We start from the raw sequence: 15,000 nt of genomic DNA on the forward strand, positions 1-15,000 counted from the left end.
ACGAAGACCATGCACACACTAATACAGTGCACATTATAACATATCGTATACAGGCAAGGGCAAAAAACACACACCTTCCACATCAGGCTCCAGGGTGGTCCCATCCACTACAATCTGGGGTGAGGGTTTGACCTCCAGGTTCCTCCTGAGCCAGGTGGTCTGCTCCAGGGACGAGCCGGCAATCGTCCCGATGGCCTCCACAATCTTATGAGTCACATCCTGAACACAGCATCAGAAATGCTTAAATACTATTCACCCAAAGTATTGGATGACATGCTAGGGCAATAATAATAAAAATAATAATAATTCATTTTATTTGTAACGCACTCTTCATTCAGAAGAATCTCAAGAGTGCCAACATATTAGAAACTAACTATAATAATACAATCAAATAAAAATTAGATAACATAAGCATAATAGAAAAACTTTTAAATATTTTAACATAGCATGATAAAAGGACCACAAGCAAAGCACATCATTACGAAACTGTGAGAAGCATGTGATATACATTATGATGGAGATGATGGACATGGATCTCCTGCCCTGGTCAGTATTCAATAGGAGGGGGCATTCTTATTGAGTTTAAAAAGGCGTTAAGATAGACTGGATCACATGGTTAGGGAGAGCTCTGACTGACAGACAGCACTTCAGTTGTGTCCCTTAGACACCATAGTTTACACACGTAGCCGCTGTAGCACTGACCCCTCTCTCCCTTTAGTAAAACAGGGAAAGCCCCTCTTTATTCAAAATCAGAGGGAAGGGAAGAGTGGAGACTGGGGTTGTGGTGAGGACATTTCACTATCTTTTCATAGCATATCGAGCTCAAATTTCATTTCACTACCTTTTCATAGCATATCGAGCTCAAATTTCATTTCACTACCTTTTCATAACATATCGAGCTCAAATTTCATTTCACTATCTTTTCATACATGTTGAGTTTAAATAGGGAAAGCCCATTTTATTTTCAAGGGTAAGATCAAAGGTAAGGGGACAGGTTCCCCCTGGCAGCTGTCCACTCACCTGCAGTTCCCGCTGGTCCTTCTTGCTCTCCAGGTTGGGGTTCTTCAGGATGAACTCATTCAAGACACTAGAGACAGCAAGGCAGCAGACTCAGCACCAGTTTCACTCATATCACACACACATTACCCAGGCATTCCTCGTGCTAGTGGTTGCACAAGTGCATTTACAAAACGAGTACTAGTATCCTGAAAAGGGGGTTGAGGTGCATTTATGACACATGTTCTCAGACATATTCTTCAGTTAGAGAACACCACACTGAGAGCACTGAGAGAGTGAGGGCACTGACCCCAGGATGAGGAACTGTCCTGGAGCAGGCAGACCCAGCTGCACAGAGTCCTTCAGGAGCGCCAAAAGAGACGGCCAGCTGTCCACCAGACTGGACACAGGGATCCTGCAGGACACACAGACAGATGTCACACACACAGACAGATGTCACACACACAGACAGATCACACACACACACACACACACACACACACACACACACACACACACACACACACACTAGTTTGGGTGCAGGTGGACACACTGAAGTCTGTGGTGCTGCTTACCTCTGCACATAGGCGTAGAAGAACTGGAGCATGCAGACTTCAAGAGAGAGATGTTTCTGTGGTGAGAGGAGAGTCGGGTCAACAAACAAAGGTCACATCATCACACAAAAACATCTGAATTTGAACATGCATTAGTCTTCTGCTAGATGCTACAAAGATTACATCCCTTTGCTGTATTTGTTTAAAACAAAATCCAAAGTTCTGTTTGGATCTCTATGTGTAGATTTGAACTATGACTAGAGTGGAGAGACTACTCAAGGCTATGGAGCGTATCTGTTACCTTCATTTAAAATCATCTGGACCTCCCTGCATATGTCTATTAAATCATTAGGGCAATGAAAGGAAGCTTCTGCCTGAATTACATGAGAGATTGTGCCTGAAACGCTCCAGAGGAAGCCTTCCTTAACCCTATCAAAGGGCTGGGACCTTCTATCTCCAGCATGAAGAATACAAAATTAATTAGACTGCAGTTAATGTTGGAGCTGGACAAAAGCCAAAGGCTGAGAGGGTGCATAATTACATGGATAAAGTTCCCAGGCCATTGTATCACAGGAGGTCTTTACATTTAGTCATTAGGCAGATGCTTTAATCCAAAGCCACTTGCAAGTTAGGTACAGATCACTAAATGAGTGAGGAGACATAGAGAGTAAAGGGGCATGAGAACAGTGTTGTGGTAAGAGCATTAAGAGCAGTGCAGCTGGGCCAGGCTACCTTCTCCTTGGCGATGGCGGGCGGCTGCTTGAGCACCTCCTTGACCGTCTGGATGACCGTCTCCGTCCGCATGGCGCTCACCGACCGCACCAGCTCCACCAGCAGCAGCTGCTCCTCACACGCCGAGGGGATCACCTGCAAACACACACACACACACACACACACAAATGCATTGAAACAAATCAACACGTGTATGTACGTACATAAATATGCATACACACATACACAGTTTCACAGAGAAACACACATACACACACACACGATTAACACATATACGTACGGTTAAACAAGTAGGTTGCAAACACAGTTCATCACACACACGTCTTCACAAATATACACACACACACACACAGTTAGATAAGCACACTGAGTTGAACTTTAAAGGTTAGCAGGTTAAACACATGCATGTACACACAGATATTCACACACACACGCACAGACACAGGCACACACACATAGGTACAATGTCAGTAGTAACAGCAGGGGTGTACCTTGTTCCTGGCAGAGCTCTTGACCTGTTTCCTCTCGTTCCACACGTAGGCGATGGCCGCCATGAAGTGGGCCCCGTGGTTCATGGAGATGGGCCCAAGCAGCTCCAGGATCTGCTGCCGCAAGTTCTGCCACCACAGAGGGGGCGCCAGAGAGCAAAAGATCATAACAAACCACCAGGTCAAACAAACCACCCAAGCATCAAATCCCAGGATACGTGTGTATGTGTGTGTGTGTGTGTTGTGTTACCTTGGTGGAGCCGAGGTTGATGTTGGAGCTGAAGCAAGCGGAGGCGGTGGCGGGGCGGTCGGAGTTGTCCACCAGGTAGAGAATGCTCCACAGCAGCGTCACCGACGTCATGATGGTGTGCAGGATGGACAGGATGCCTGCACGCGCCTCTGCCAGGTGCTTCTGGTCCACACTCACCTGGAGCTAAAGGACATGCACACACACCACACAGGATTACACACAGACACACACACACACACACAGGAGATGCGCACACATACGGAAACTAGTCAGTCATCAGGAAGTCACAAAAGAAGCAGGAAGCTAAAATCTAGACTACATTAAACTATATATAGATCATAAAGACAGGCCAGAAAAAGAGCCAAGCATTTGGTATTAAATGTTTGCACTGAAACCATAATGACTATGAGGTGTAGTGTAGTACTGAAGGGTTATTCAGCAGCTGTCTGGCGCCCCCACCTGGTGATACTGGGAGGTTGGGTCCAGCAGGCAGTAGTGGATGATGGCTGTTACTCCCTCCAGAACTGTGAGAATCAGGTCAGGAGGAATGCAGGAAGCCATCCACTGGGGTCTGCACATCACACACACACACACAACATATGCATTCAACCCAATCATTCATAAACATGTCAGCACACACACAGACACAGACACACACACACACACACAAACACCACATTTAGAAAAACACACACACAGGCGCAGTCATGCATTATTACTGCATGGCAGAATATATGCATAATGTGTGCATTCATCCATCTGTTTTTTGACTCCAAATGTTTACAGAAGGTGGCAGCCCTAAATGCAGTCTTACAGTGCCATCTAGTGGCAATGTTTGCAGATGGACACATATCCCACGTGAAGATACACAACATATCAAAGGTACACGGTATTGTTGAGGCTCCGCTTCCAGCAGAGCTACTAGTGTTGCAGCTGTGTAAATACATGTATGTGTCTACGCATGTCCATTTTTGTCACTTTGGACAAAAGCGTTGGTTAAATATCTCAAACGTAAGCATATTAATGTACACATAATGAATGGATGTACTGTATGTGGGTACCAAAAATGTTGCCATATTGCTATCTGTATTTTACCATCAGTCATAAACACAATGAAGTTGTATGGAGTTGCGTTGACGATACCTTGTTTCGGTGAGGCCGGTCTCGTAGCGGTACTGCTGGAGGAGGTTGTCCAGGTTACGGCATAGCTGCAGGGTGACGGAGGCAACCACCCGGCGCAGCACCTTCCCCATGTAGGGCAGCGTGGTGTTGATGAGTCCGATCCACTGCGGATGCATCTTGCAGGCGTGGTTCTGGTGCAGGGCCCGGATGACGGCGCACAGGAACATGCCCTGCGCCGTGATGGGCTGCCCGTGCTGGTACTGCAGCGAGGTGAAGGGCTGCTGGGGGATCACATGTTCCACCTCGACCCCCAGCAGCTCGAACCCCCCCGCGCCCACACCCCCACCGCCGGCACCCACGCCCCCGCCACCCCCTCCAACACCCCCACCCACGCCACCGGAGCCTGCGTCTGCGGTGTCGTCGGAAGGCGTAAGGACGCGGTGCTCCAGCACCACCAGGCTCTGGAGCAGGCGCAGCAGCTGGGACTGCAGGGCGCTGCAGCCGTCCAGCTGGTCCTCGGACAGGTTGATGACGCTGTCCTCCGACAGGCCCTCCTCCACCGCAGACACGTTGGCGCCACCACACCGCTGCTCGTGCCACTTCTGGGCGCTGAAGATGGAGGACAGCAGGCAGTGCAGCACCACCTGACACACACACACACACACACACACACCACAACATTTACACTTCCTTACTTATGGAATATACTTATTTATTTATTTATTTATACCGCCTTGACTGATGTGTGTTTCCTCGTCCACTACATGAAGGGTACGTCTTTAGTATACATTTCGACATTTATAGTTAAGTAGCCCATACTTCCAGTGCTGGGAGGGTACATATTTCATTAGTATACCACCCTGTGACCTGACAGTCTAGACAGTCTAGATCAGTCAGCAGGTGAATTACCAGAGGGAGCTTATTTAATCAGACCAGACAAAGTCAAATGTCTGGACACGGACGAACACATCAATGCATCACATTTAATGCTGCTCACTTTTTACATCCACCGGGTCCACTGACTTACACACTTATAGTAGCGTGGTACAACAAGAGCATTCCTAAAAGAGCATTACTTACTTAACTTACTAACTAGCTTCTCTAGAGTCTGCATTAACCTTGTGCGCGTTACACTTGGAAAGCAATTGAGAGATGTACCCCTGAAGAGAACCTGTAGGGGGCGTTTTAGTCCCTGATTATTACACAGCACCAGCACTCACCTTCTGCACTTTGCACTTGGACAGCACGTCGCTGATGAAGCTGGCGAAGCCCTTGGCCGAGCCGCCGGTCACCTTGGCCAGCTCGCTGAAGAGCAGCGTCAGCACCTCCACGCTGGTCAGCTGCATGGCGCGGTTGCCCGCCAGGTCCTGGGCGGTGGCGGCCACGTGTGCGGCGTAGTAGCTGCGCAGGAAGTAGAGGCACAGCGAGAGCACCACCTCCAGGAACATGGCGCCGCGGAAGGGGTGGGCGTGGGCGTCCTGCTGCGGGATGGGGCAGTAGAAGTCCTTGCCCATGACGGAGACGCGGTGGCGTGCCAGCAGGTTCTGCAGCAGCGAGAGCTGCGGCGTGTAGGTGTGGTTGATGCTGGTGGTGGCGATGGCGCTGACGAAGGCGGCCGGCGAGGCGCGCAGCATGGCGGCCACGGCGGAGAGTGCATGGAGCGTGCGCGAGGAGTCGTACAGCTGCAGGTACAGCAGCACGTGCTGGTACAGCGGGTGGATGTTGAAGCGGGGCGGGGGAGGGGAGGCGCACGAGGAGAGCCGGGGCTTCGACCCGCCGGCACACCCCGCTCCTCCTCCCACTGCGCCCCCGCTGGGTGACCCTGCGTCGCTCTCGATCTCGGACACCTCGCCCTCCCCGCAGCTGTACCAGTTCTCGAGGTCCAGGCTGTCCCCGAAGAAGATGCTGGGCGGCCGGCTCCGGTCTCCCTGGTGCTGCTGCTGCTGCTGCTGCTGCTGCTGCCTCCTGCGCTCCTCCTCCTTCTTCTTGATCTTCTTCACCTTGGGCTTGGCCCCCGGAGACTTGTCCGCCAGGCGCTCCATGATCTTGCCCTTCAGGCTGAGCTGCGTGCTGCTGTGGCTGCGCTTGCGGGCCTGCAGGTCGTCCGCTTGCAGGACGCTGAGATCCGACGACGACCCCCCCACGCTGCTCCCCCCGCCACCCACACCACCGATGCCGCTGCTGCCGCCGCTGCTGTCCGGGAGCATGACGATGGAGGGGGACGAGCTGTGGCGCGTGATGCCATCGCGGTGGTCCTCGGACCTGGGCAGGGCGGAGGCAGGGGTGGGGGTGGTGGTGGAGGCCATAGGGGTGGGGGTTTCAGAAGTGGTGTTGGTGGTAATGGAGAGGAACCCCAGAGTGCCTCCGGCCACCAGCTCTGGTAGTGTTTTGCGGTGCTTGCAGGCGGGGAAGGGCCCCTTGGTCAGCCTCTGGCCGGTGGAGATGTCAGTGGTGGAGGTGGAGGAGGAAGAGTTGGTGCTGTCCGTTTCTGCCTGCGGCCAGGCCTCAGTGGGAAAGGGGGTGTCTGTGGAGCTCTCCTCCAGCGTCTGCACTACCCTCTCCAGGAGCTCCGTCAACACCACCGACACTTCCTCCTCCACAATAAACTCCTCGTCCTCCACGGCACTCTCGGTCAGTTCTCCCGTGAAGTCACATCCGTTCACAGCACCATCTCCACCTACCACCTCGGGCTCTTCAAAGCTGCCGTTGTCGATGGTGGAGTGGTTGGAGCCACTGGAGTCGGAACTCTGGGGCTCCTCCTGTTGGTCTGGAGGGGCATAGTCGCCGATCAGCTGCAGGTTCTCACTGCTCAGGCTGAGCAGGGAAAGGCTGTCACTCAGGGGGTTGACTGTGAGGCTGAAGGGCTCCATGTCATCCAAAGGAAGGACACAAACACGCCCCTGTCCCGCCTTCAAAATGTCGCCATGGTTGAAGTCTGAGAGCAGAGACCGAAAAGGAATGTACGGTTAAATGTTGTACAAACCTCAAGGAATACACAAAATGTATTGGTCCTTCCAGTATAACTGCCTGGCTTTGGCTTTCACTGGATCTAATCAGTGTAAACTAGTGAAAGTGTCAAAGTAAAAATAAATATCAGTGGGAATGTACCGACACACATACACAACCTTGCCCTTTAGCTCAGTAATGGTAGAACAGAAACTTTGGAGCATTGTTGTCTTACGGTCGGAGAAGCCGGAGTCCCTCATGAAGATGGGCTCAGACAGGTCTGGGTCGGGTTCTGACGGGCCTGCCTGGGGGAAGTTCTGGGCCCAGTGCCTCTGGGCCTGGACGCGCTGGATGGAGACCCGGTGGGTTTTGGGGTGCAGGAGGAGCAGCAAGAGGGGTTCTAGTACGCGGGCGATGTCGTGGCGTTGGAGAACCTGGTCGAGCCAAGCCCGACCCACAGCACTCGCAGAACCGTCCCAGTAACTCAGACTGTCCAGCATGATATACAGAGACCTGAGGAAGGAGAGGGAGAAAGGAACTTTTGAAAACCCTTTAATACATGAAGTAAAAAAAATATTGAATTCCGTATCACAGGCTATGACCACTAAGATCTTGGGAGAGACACTCAATCAAGGAAACACTCAAACTATTACACTTGTTTTGGATCCTTGATGCAATAGGAGGCTGGAGTGGTGTGGAGGCCTACCTGTCAAAAGTGCGGTTGAAGGGGGAAGACTTGGTGACGTTCAGGTCTCTGGTGAGGTGCCACAGCACAGAGAACTTCACATGGGCCTCCAGACGCACCCTCTGAGACAACACAAAACACACTTCAGTATGGATATGGTATGGAGTGTGTGCGTGTATGTACAGTATGTATGTACAGTATGTATGTACTATGTGTGTGAGTGAATGTTAGGTGTGTATATGTGTGTGTGTTTATGTGTGTGTGAATGTATGTGTGTATGTATGTATGTGTGTGTGTGTGTGTGTGTGTGTGTGTGTGTGTGTGTGTGTGTGAATGTATGTGTGTATGTGTGTGTATGTGTGATAGTGTGAGTGTAAGTGTAAGTGTGTGAGTGTGTGTGAGTTTCCACCTTGTCCCTGTGCATGAGCTGCTGGCTGATGACGTCTTCACAGATGCTGGAAGAGGGCACCAGGTTGTGCAGCTGGTAGAAGAGCTCCACACTGCGCTGGTGGTGCTGGGGAGTCCCCTCACCCAACTGCCCCCACAGGATCAGAGCTACAGCCTGGAGCAATCATTAAAGAGGGCAAAAGATGGTAAGAAAGTGTCAGTGAGAGGCACATTCAGAATTGACTAAGACAGAACATTTTAGAAAAGACAGCAGAGAACATGAAAGAAATATCACACACACACACACACACACACACACACACACACACACACACACACACACACACACACACACGGCACCTTAAAGAACGTGGTCTTCTCAGCGATGTACTTCAGGATGCCTTGCGTGAGGGGCGGCCTGATCACCACAGCAACGCGGCCCTGACTGGGGCTCATGGGTGGGGCCGGTTCAGTGCTGCCTATCCGCTCAGCGGTCACCATGGCAACGGACTGGGTGAGGCCCACGAGGTCCATAAGCAGGGAGATGGCCACAGCCTGAATGTTGAAGTCCACTGGAGCGCAGCACGCATCCATCAGACACTGCAGCCAGCCCGCAGGGCGCTCGCCATCACCATCTGCTGGCCAATACACACATTACATCAGAGAGGCAAACTTTGGAAAGCCTCTACAACTATTTCACTCTTATCACCTATTGTCAGCTTAATCATATTTCCTTCCAATTTTTCCTTGGATTGAAGGGTTTGGGACTAATGCTTGCCCTCTGAAGATGTGCAGCTGCATTACACAGGTTAAATTCCAAAAATTCCTTACTGCCCTCCTCTGGTGGATATGTGCATGACAAACAACGACAAACAATAGAACACACAACTAAGGTTAATGATTTACTATAGAATGAATTCAGAGAATCTCTCCAGAATACTGAACAATTTTTTGTCCTGAAAACATACCTGATGAGATCTGAATGTATACAATAAGTTCTGTATGAATGTGCCTTGTAAATGTACACAGACTGAACCCTTAATCTGTATGATACTTCAATCTGCAGCTATAAAAATCTAATCATGCTGCAATGACATCACCCTTCACTTCACCTGACACAGGTGTGTCTCCTCACCTGCCAGCTCCTCCCTGGTGGGCGAGGCCTTCATGTTGCCCTCGGCGATATAGATGGGGAAGCTGGAGCACTCCAGGAAGATCTGGCAGGCGGCCGCGAAGGCCGCCATACACTCCCTCTGCTCCAGGCCCCACTCCTGGTCGTCCTCCTGCTTCGTCGTCATGACGGCGCCCACTCCGACCTTGAGCGTGTCCATTTTGGAGGGTCGGGGCGGCCGCTCTGTCTCCGAGACGCCCGCGGTGGCGTGGTTGCTGTTGTTGTTGTTGTTGGTGGAAGTGATGTAGAGAGTGATGAGGCGGGAGAGGAAGTGCTGGAACTGCTCCAGACAGCACTGCATGACCGGCGTGTCCTGGGGCTTAGTGATGGCCGCCGTGGCTCTGGGAGGGGGCTGTGGGGTGGGGGGGTCCTCGGCGGATGGTGTGGAGCCCGTGGAGGGCCGCTCGCCATCCTCCTGGTACTGGACGAAATCGGTAAAGCCGTTCTCGGAGCAGCGGCTGCTGGCACCGTGACCGTTGCTGTCCTCAAAGACCTCACCGGGCACACCAGGCAGCTCCAGAGAGGACGGCACAGACTAGAGAGAGAGAGAGAGAGAGAGAGAGAGAGAGAGAGAGAGAGAGAGAGAGAGAGAAAGAGAGAGAAAGAAAGAGAGAGAGAAAGAAAGAGAGAGAGAAAGAAAGAAAGAAAGAAAGAAAGAAAGAAAGAAAGAGAGAGAGACAGAGAGAGAGACAGAGAGAGACAGGGCATTAGATACTGGTCTGAATGTAGACTATGTAAAGGTAGATAGTGAGGTAAATATGAAATATTATGGATGGATGGCTGCCTGCATAAGTGACACGGATGTAAAGCTAACACCATCGGTCACTTGCTGTGGCCCTATCTTGTCAGCAAGTGTGTTTCTGGGATGGGATGGGTGACAGCTGCTGCCTCCGTATCAAATGACACGCTTTTAATTTGACTTCAGGCAGAACTCAAACAGCGATCTGGAGAACAACACCCACAGGGGATTGCATTTAAGAACCTTCTGCCACATGCTCCCTCCACACTCGTCTCTGCTGGGCCTACTGCCCACCTCTCAGCCCCAGAAGTTGGGAGACCCAAAGGAGATCAAGGTACAGCTACCCACCCCCCCCCCCCCCCCCCCCCCCCCCCCCCCTCCCGAACCCCCCCCTCCACCTACAGAGGCAGGGAGCAGCACAGCTGTCGGGGGCCTGGGCCTCCCAGCATGCATTGCTGCACATGAGCCCAGGCCTGTCCTTACCCCATGACAAAACGCCCCACAGCCTTTCAAATCCATACACACACAAATACACACAAACACACACACACACACAAACACACAAACACACAAACACACACACACACACACACACACAAACACCTCCGGGGCATCCAAGCATGCAGTTCTGCTGCAGGGGACTGACGTTGAGGTGGGGTGGGGGCTCAGATGGCATGCCGACCAAGCGAAGCCCAGAGGAGGGACAGGATGTGGGGCTATAGCCTGGGGTGTGGGGGCGGGAGAGTGTATGCGAGAAGGAGGCGGAGATGGGGAAAGTTCCGCTTGGATGAAGAGGGCAGACCCATAGGGGCCTCCAGGCTCCTCCAGAGAGAGAGAGGGGCGCAGCTGCGAGTGGAGCCCGCTCTTCTGGTCCCCTCGGCCCCAAATCGCCGCACTACCCTCCCCTCCGAACCTCTGGTGCCCTTGCTCCCGCCCTGGGACACAGGCCGGGTCTCTGGCCTGTCCCTGTGTCTGTTCCCTCACGTCGGGTCGAGGCCAGAAACACACACGGAGGCGGCCAGGTAGCGCAACGGGAGAGAGGGAGACATGCAAGTATAAAACACTCCCGTGCTCGTACACAAGCATGCTCCAATATGTTCCCTCACATAAGGACTTTCACTCCCTCATTCACACACTCACACCCATGGGCATTCATGCACACAGACACACAAACACATAGGCACACAATACCTAACTCTCACACACACACACACACACACACACACACATATATTGGCACACAAAGAACAGTTGAACATACACATATACACACCAGAAAACAATTACAGTACAATACATATACACTGACAAACACACACACACACACACACACACACACGATATAAATGAACAGAGAGTCTGAACCAGTTTCAGAGGGGAAAGGGGAAAGGTCAGTTCGTTTTTGGGAACATCATTCATCCGCGAGACACCAAAAGTAACCCCCAGGTTCAAACACTGAGACACACACACCCACACACGGTATCTGACCCTGGACCATCCTGCCCACTCAGTCCGGAGCAGGGCTCTAGGAGGTGGGGGACTGGCGCGGGGGTGGAGGGGAACCATCAGGGAGGAGCGTGCCCATTTCTGGGCCACCGCCTGCAGGGAGAATACCTAGTCCCGGTCCCTGCAGGGCCTGGAGCAAAGCCTCTGTTCCCCACCTCGCTCTCTCGAGCTCACACACACACACACACACACACACACACACACACACACACACACACACACACACACACACACACACAGCACGTTAGAGCAAGGGACAATAAAGAGGACACTAAGCAAAGCTTCTTTTTTTGGGGGTGATGGGGGCGGTGCGGCTGGCACGACATCATGTTCACAGGAGCATGGCATTCCAGCACATGATTCCCAGCTGATTAAATGAAAAAGAACAGAAGCAGACAAACAGTGCTGACCAACAGCACTTTGCCTCCGCTTAGACGGGCCTTCAGATGGGCCTTTTTTCCCATTCCGCACAAAGACACTTTCAGCGGCTGTTTTAAGTTGAGCCATGTTATTTCATGGTGAAGTAAAGTAGAAAGTTCCTCTCCTGTGTGTGAGGGTTCAAAGACAAACTCTGCAATAGTGAGTGGGGGTGTGTGTGTGTGGGGGGGGGGGGGGGGCTGTGGATCACTGACAGCACAGAGCGTGTACACTGGTGCCAACAGCATCAGAAAGCGCCCACTGCTTCAGTGAGATGAAAAGAACAGGACACTGTGAAAATTAGCAACTGATTCAACTATGGACACGGTCCGCCCGAGTCCTTAGGGGCCTACAGCCTTTGGTTGTTTGTAGGTGCAACAGGAAATGCATGATTCATCATCAAGGGAAAATATATGGATGTGACAAACGAATGGACAGAACAATAGACCAGAGAATGGACTTCAATTCCTACGTATTACTCATACAAACAATTCCCCCCCCAAAAAAATATGCCTGTAACTTTACATGTAGATAAGTATTGTGTTTTTGTCCTCCTTATCCTTCGTTATGGGTTCTCACCAATGAGACTAAGAGAGATAAGGCATACATAACATCTTGAACATTGGTCTTTACTACTGTGACTTGCAGAAAAATGGTTTGAATATTAACTAGTGAAGAATAAAGTGATCTGCAGTTGAGTCACAAGCTCTGTTTCTGGACTTTCACACTGTTGTGGGGGACACTAGAAGGTTTCCTTACCCGCTTGTCCTCCCTGTCCTGGGGTGCCATGCTGGGCGTGGGCGTGGGGGTTGAGGTGGGGGTGGTGGTGGCGGCAGACCCATGGGGGAGGGCGAGGGGGGAGACAAGTGGCGGCTGCACCTTGCTGAGGATCTTGGAGCAGAGGCGCAGGCAGTGGGTGAGCTCCCCCAGGCCCAGGGCCTGCAAGTGGGCCGTCAGCGCCGACACCATCCGCAACAGCAGCTGGGGAAGGTGCTCCGTCTGGATCTCAATGTATGTCTCCTGCACGAGGAGGTTCAGAGGGAAAAGGTCAGAGGGCGTAGTGCAAGGTCACACAACCAGGACTCTCAGCCTCCTGTCTGTAATGACTTTAATGTGGTGTGTTACTGATGAGAACGTTACATTTGCCTCTGTAAATTAAATATGCAAAAACAGCAATAATTAAATAAAAATAAATAAAATTGAGGTTGTATATACATTTGAAAGTGCCTTTTCCTTTATTTCAAATTCGAAACTTTCAAAGTGAAATATACACAAATATATGTTCTTTTAAAAAAAACTGAGTACATACCTACCAACCAATCAACAACAGGACGGACATGAGTCAATAGATAAAAAGCAAATACAACGGAAGGGGTTTTCAGTCACATACATTCCCTTTTTTTGGAGTCTGAGAAAGTTTGAAGAAGCACATGCAAGACAGACAGACAGACCTACAAACACAAAGACCTTTAATTCTCTCTCGGCACCATCCAAACAGAACACACACACATCACCTACGTGACATCTGCACACCTTACTTTTCCAATTGAAAGGAAATCTCTTCTATGACTCACCCTAAGGCAGCGCTCACTTATTCATTTAGTCCGAAAGCAACACCCATTGCCTATTCAAGCCTCCGGGCACGCTAGCTATTCCTGCCTCTGTGAGGTGTGCACGGTTGCCTGGAGACTGACTGATTGACTGGCTTGTTAATTAATTGATGTGGTTCATTAACAGCGTTGTTTGTTTGGAGGTTGCTGGAGGGGAATCTGTGACTCAGGGGGAAGCAGGTGGGGGTGAAGGAGAGAGAGAGAGCAGAGTACTGTACCTGGCAGATAACCCGCATGCTTCTAGTAGGCTTCAAGGAGGAGAGAGAGCACAGACTTAGCACAGAGTAGAGACAGGCAAAGCAAAGCAGAGGACAGAGAACTCACTTCAAGGCAGATTGAGTGACACACACACACACACAGACACAGACACACTCACACACACACACACAGTCTCACTCTCTCATGTGCCTGCAGGAATCCACAAACAGATCCACCTCACAAACCTTGGCACTTGCCCAGCACTCACACGCACGCAAACACACGCGCACACACACACACGCACGCACGCACGCACGCACGCACGCACACTTTCAGCAAAACCAATGCAGTGATTGCCAAGACTACTCAAGTGAGGAAAAACAGTGTGTTTAGCAGAGAAATATGTAAGTATACGAGCATTTCATACAGGATCATTCAGCAGGGCTAATTATCACACTTCACACAGAATGCACAGCGTTCTCACACTTCTATTGGAAGTGTGTCTACTTTTAGAGACATCAACACCAGTACACACACCTGATGGGGCCTTATTTAAAAGTAACACCCCATATGATCAGCTTTGGTGCTGTAGGAGGGGTGTCTGCCTAGAATACCCAGCTGATAAATAAAAGCCTTTCTGTATTGGGTGTGCTAGGAGGTGTGAGTATGATTGAAAGCTATGCTACACTTTACAACGCTGCTATCCCTACTTAAAGGGAGGACACATACATTCTGGCGTAGACAGGATATCATGACAATGATCCATCACTACCCAGGGTTGTGTCTAGATTAGCACAGGTGCTGGGGACTAAATGTGCATGAATGCATCTGAAATGCGGCAAACTAGAAGGGAAGACAAGAGACAGAGCTACAGACAGAGAGACAGAGCGATAGACAGAGAGAGAGAGAGAGAGAGAGAGAGAGAGAGAGAGAGAGAGGGGCATAGAAACAGAGATCGACGCTCCGGGACAGGGGACTCACCAGGGACACTATATCCAACAGGAAGTCTACCAGCTGACAGAACTCCAGCAGAGACAGGGCCGTAGGCTCAAATGCCCCAGCATGCACTGGGGCATCCTGATGACTAGTTTGGGGTTTCCTGAGATGAAGAGAAGCCATTGATTCATTGATTCAATAATCTGTGATAATCAGTGCTACTAAACCAGACAAATTCAGAGGAATGCATTCATTAACAGACA

At 51.0% G+C, this 15,000-nt stretch overlaps 1 protein-coding gene across 1 annotated transcript in view; it reads right to left on the reverse strand.

The window, feature by feature from the left end:
* Positions 1-15,000, reverse strand: part of LOC105897599 (DOP1 leucine zipper like protein A) — a 32,081-nt gene that overhangs the window by 6,432 nt on the left and 10,649 nt on the right. Inside the window, 18 exon segments of the mRNA XM_042705158.1 lie at positions 75-219; positions 1,021-1,087; positions 1,307-1,411; positions 1,572-1,627; positions 2,283-2,417; positions 2,774-2,899; positions 3,021-3,203; positions 3,480-3,591; positions 4,164-4,786; positions 5,363-7,077; positions 7,324-7,601; positions 7,795-7,895; positions 8,183-8,335; positions 8,521-8,798; positions 9,296-9,866; positions 12,753-13,013; positions 13,822-13,851; positions 14,783-14,900. Of these exon segments, the coding sequence (XP_042561092.1) occupies positions 75-219; positions 1,021-1,087; positions 1,307-1,411; positions 1,572-1,627; positions 2,283-2,417; positions 2,774-2,899; positions 3,021-3,203; positions 3,480-3,591; positions 4,164-4,786; positions 5,363-7,077; positions 7,324-7,601; positions 7,795-7,895; positions 8,183-8,335; positions 8,521-8,798; positions 9,296-9,866; positions 12,753-13,013; positions 13,822-13,851; positions 14,783-14,900 (5,057 nt within the window).

This window comes from Clupea harengus, unplaced genomic scaffold, assembly GCF_900700415.2.
Source record: "Clupea harengus unplaced genomic scaffold, Ch_v2.0.2, whole genome shotgun sequence".
Taxonomy (NCBI): domain Eukaryota; kingdom Metazoa; phylum Chordata; class Actinopteri; order Clupeiformes; family Clupeidae; genus Clupea; species Clupea harengus.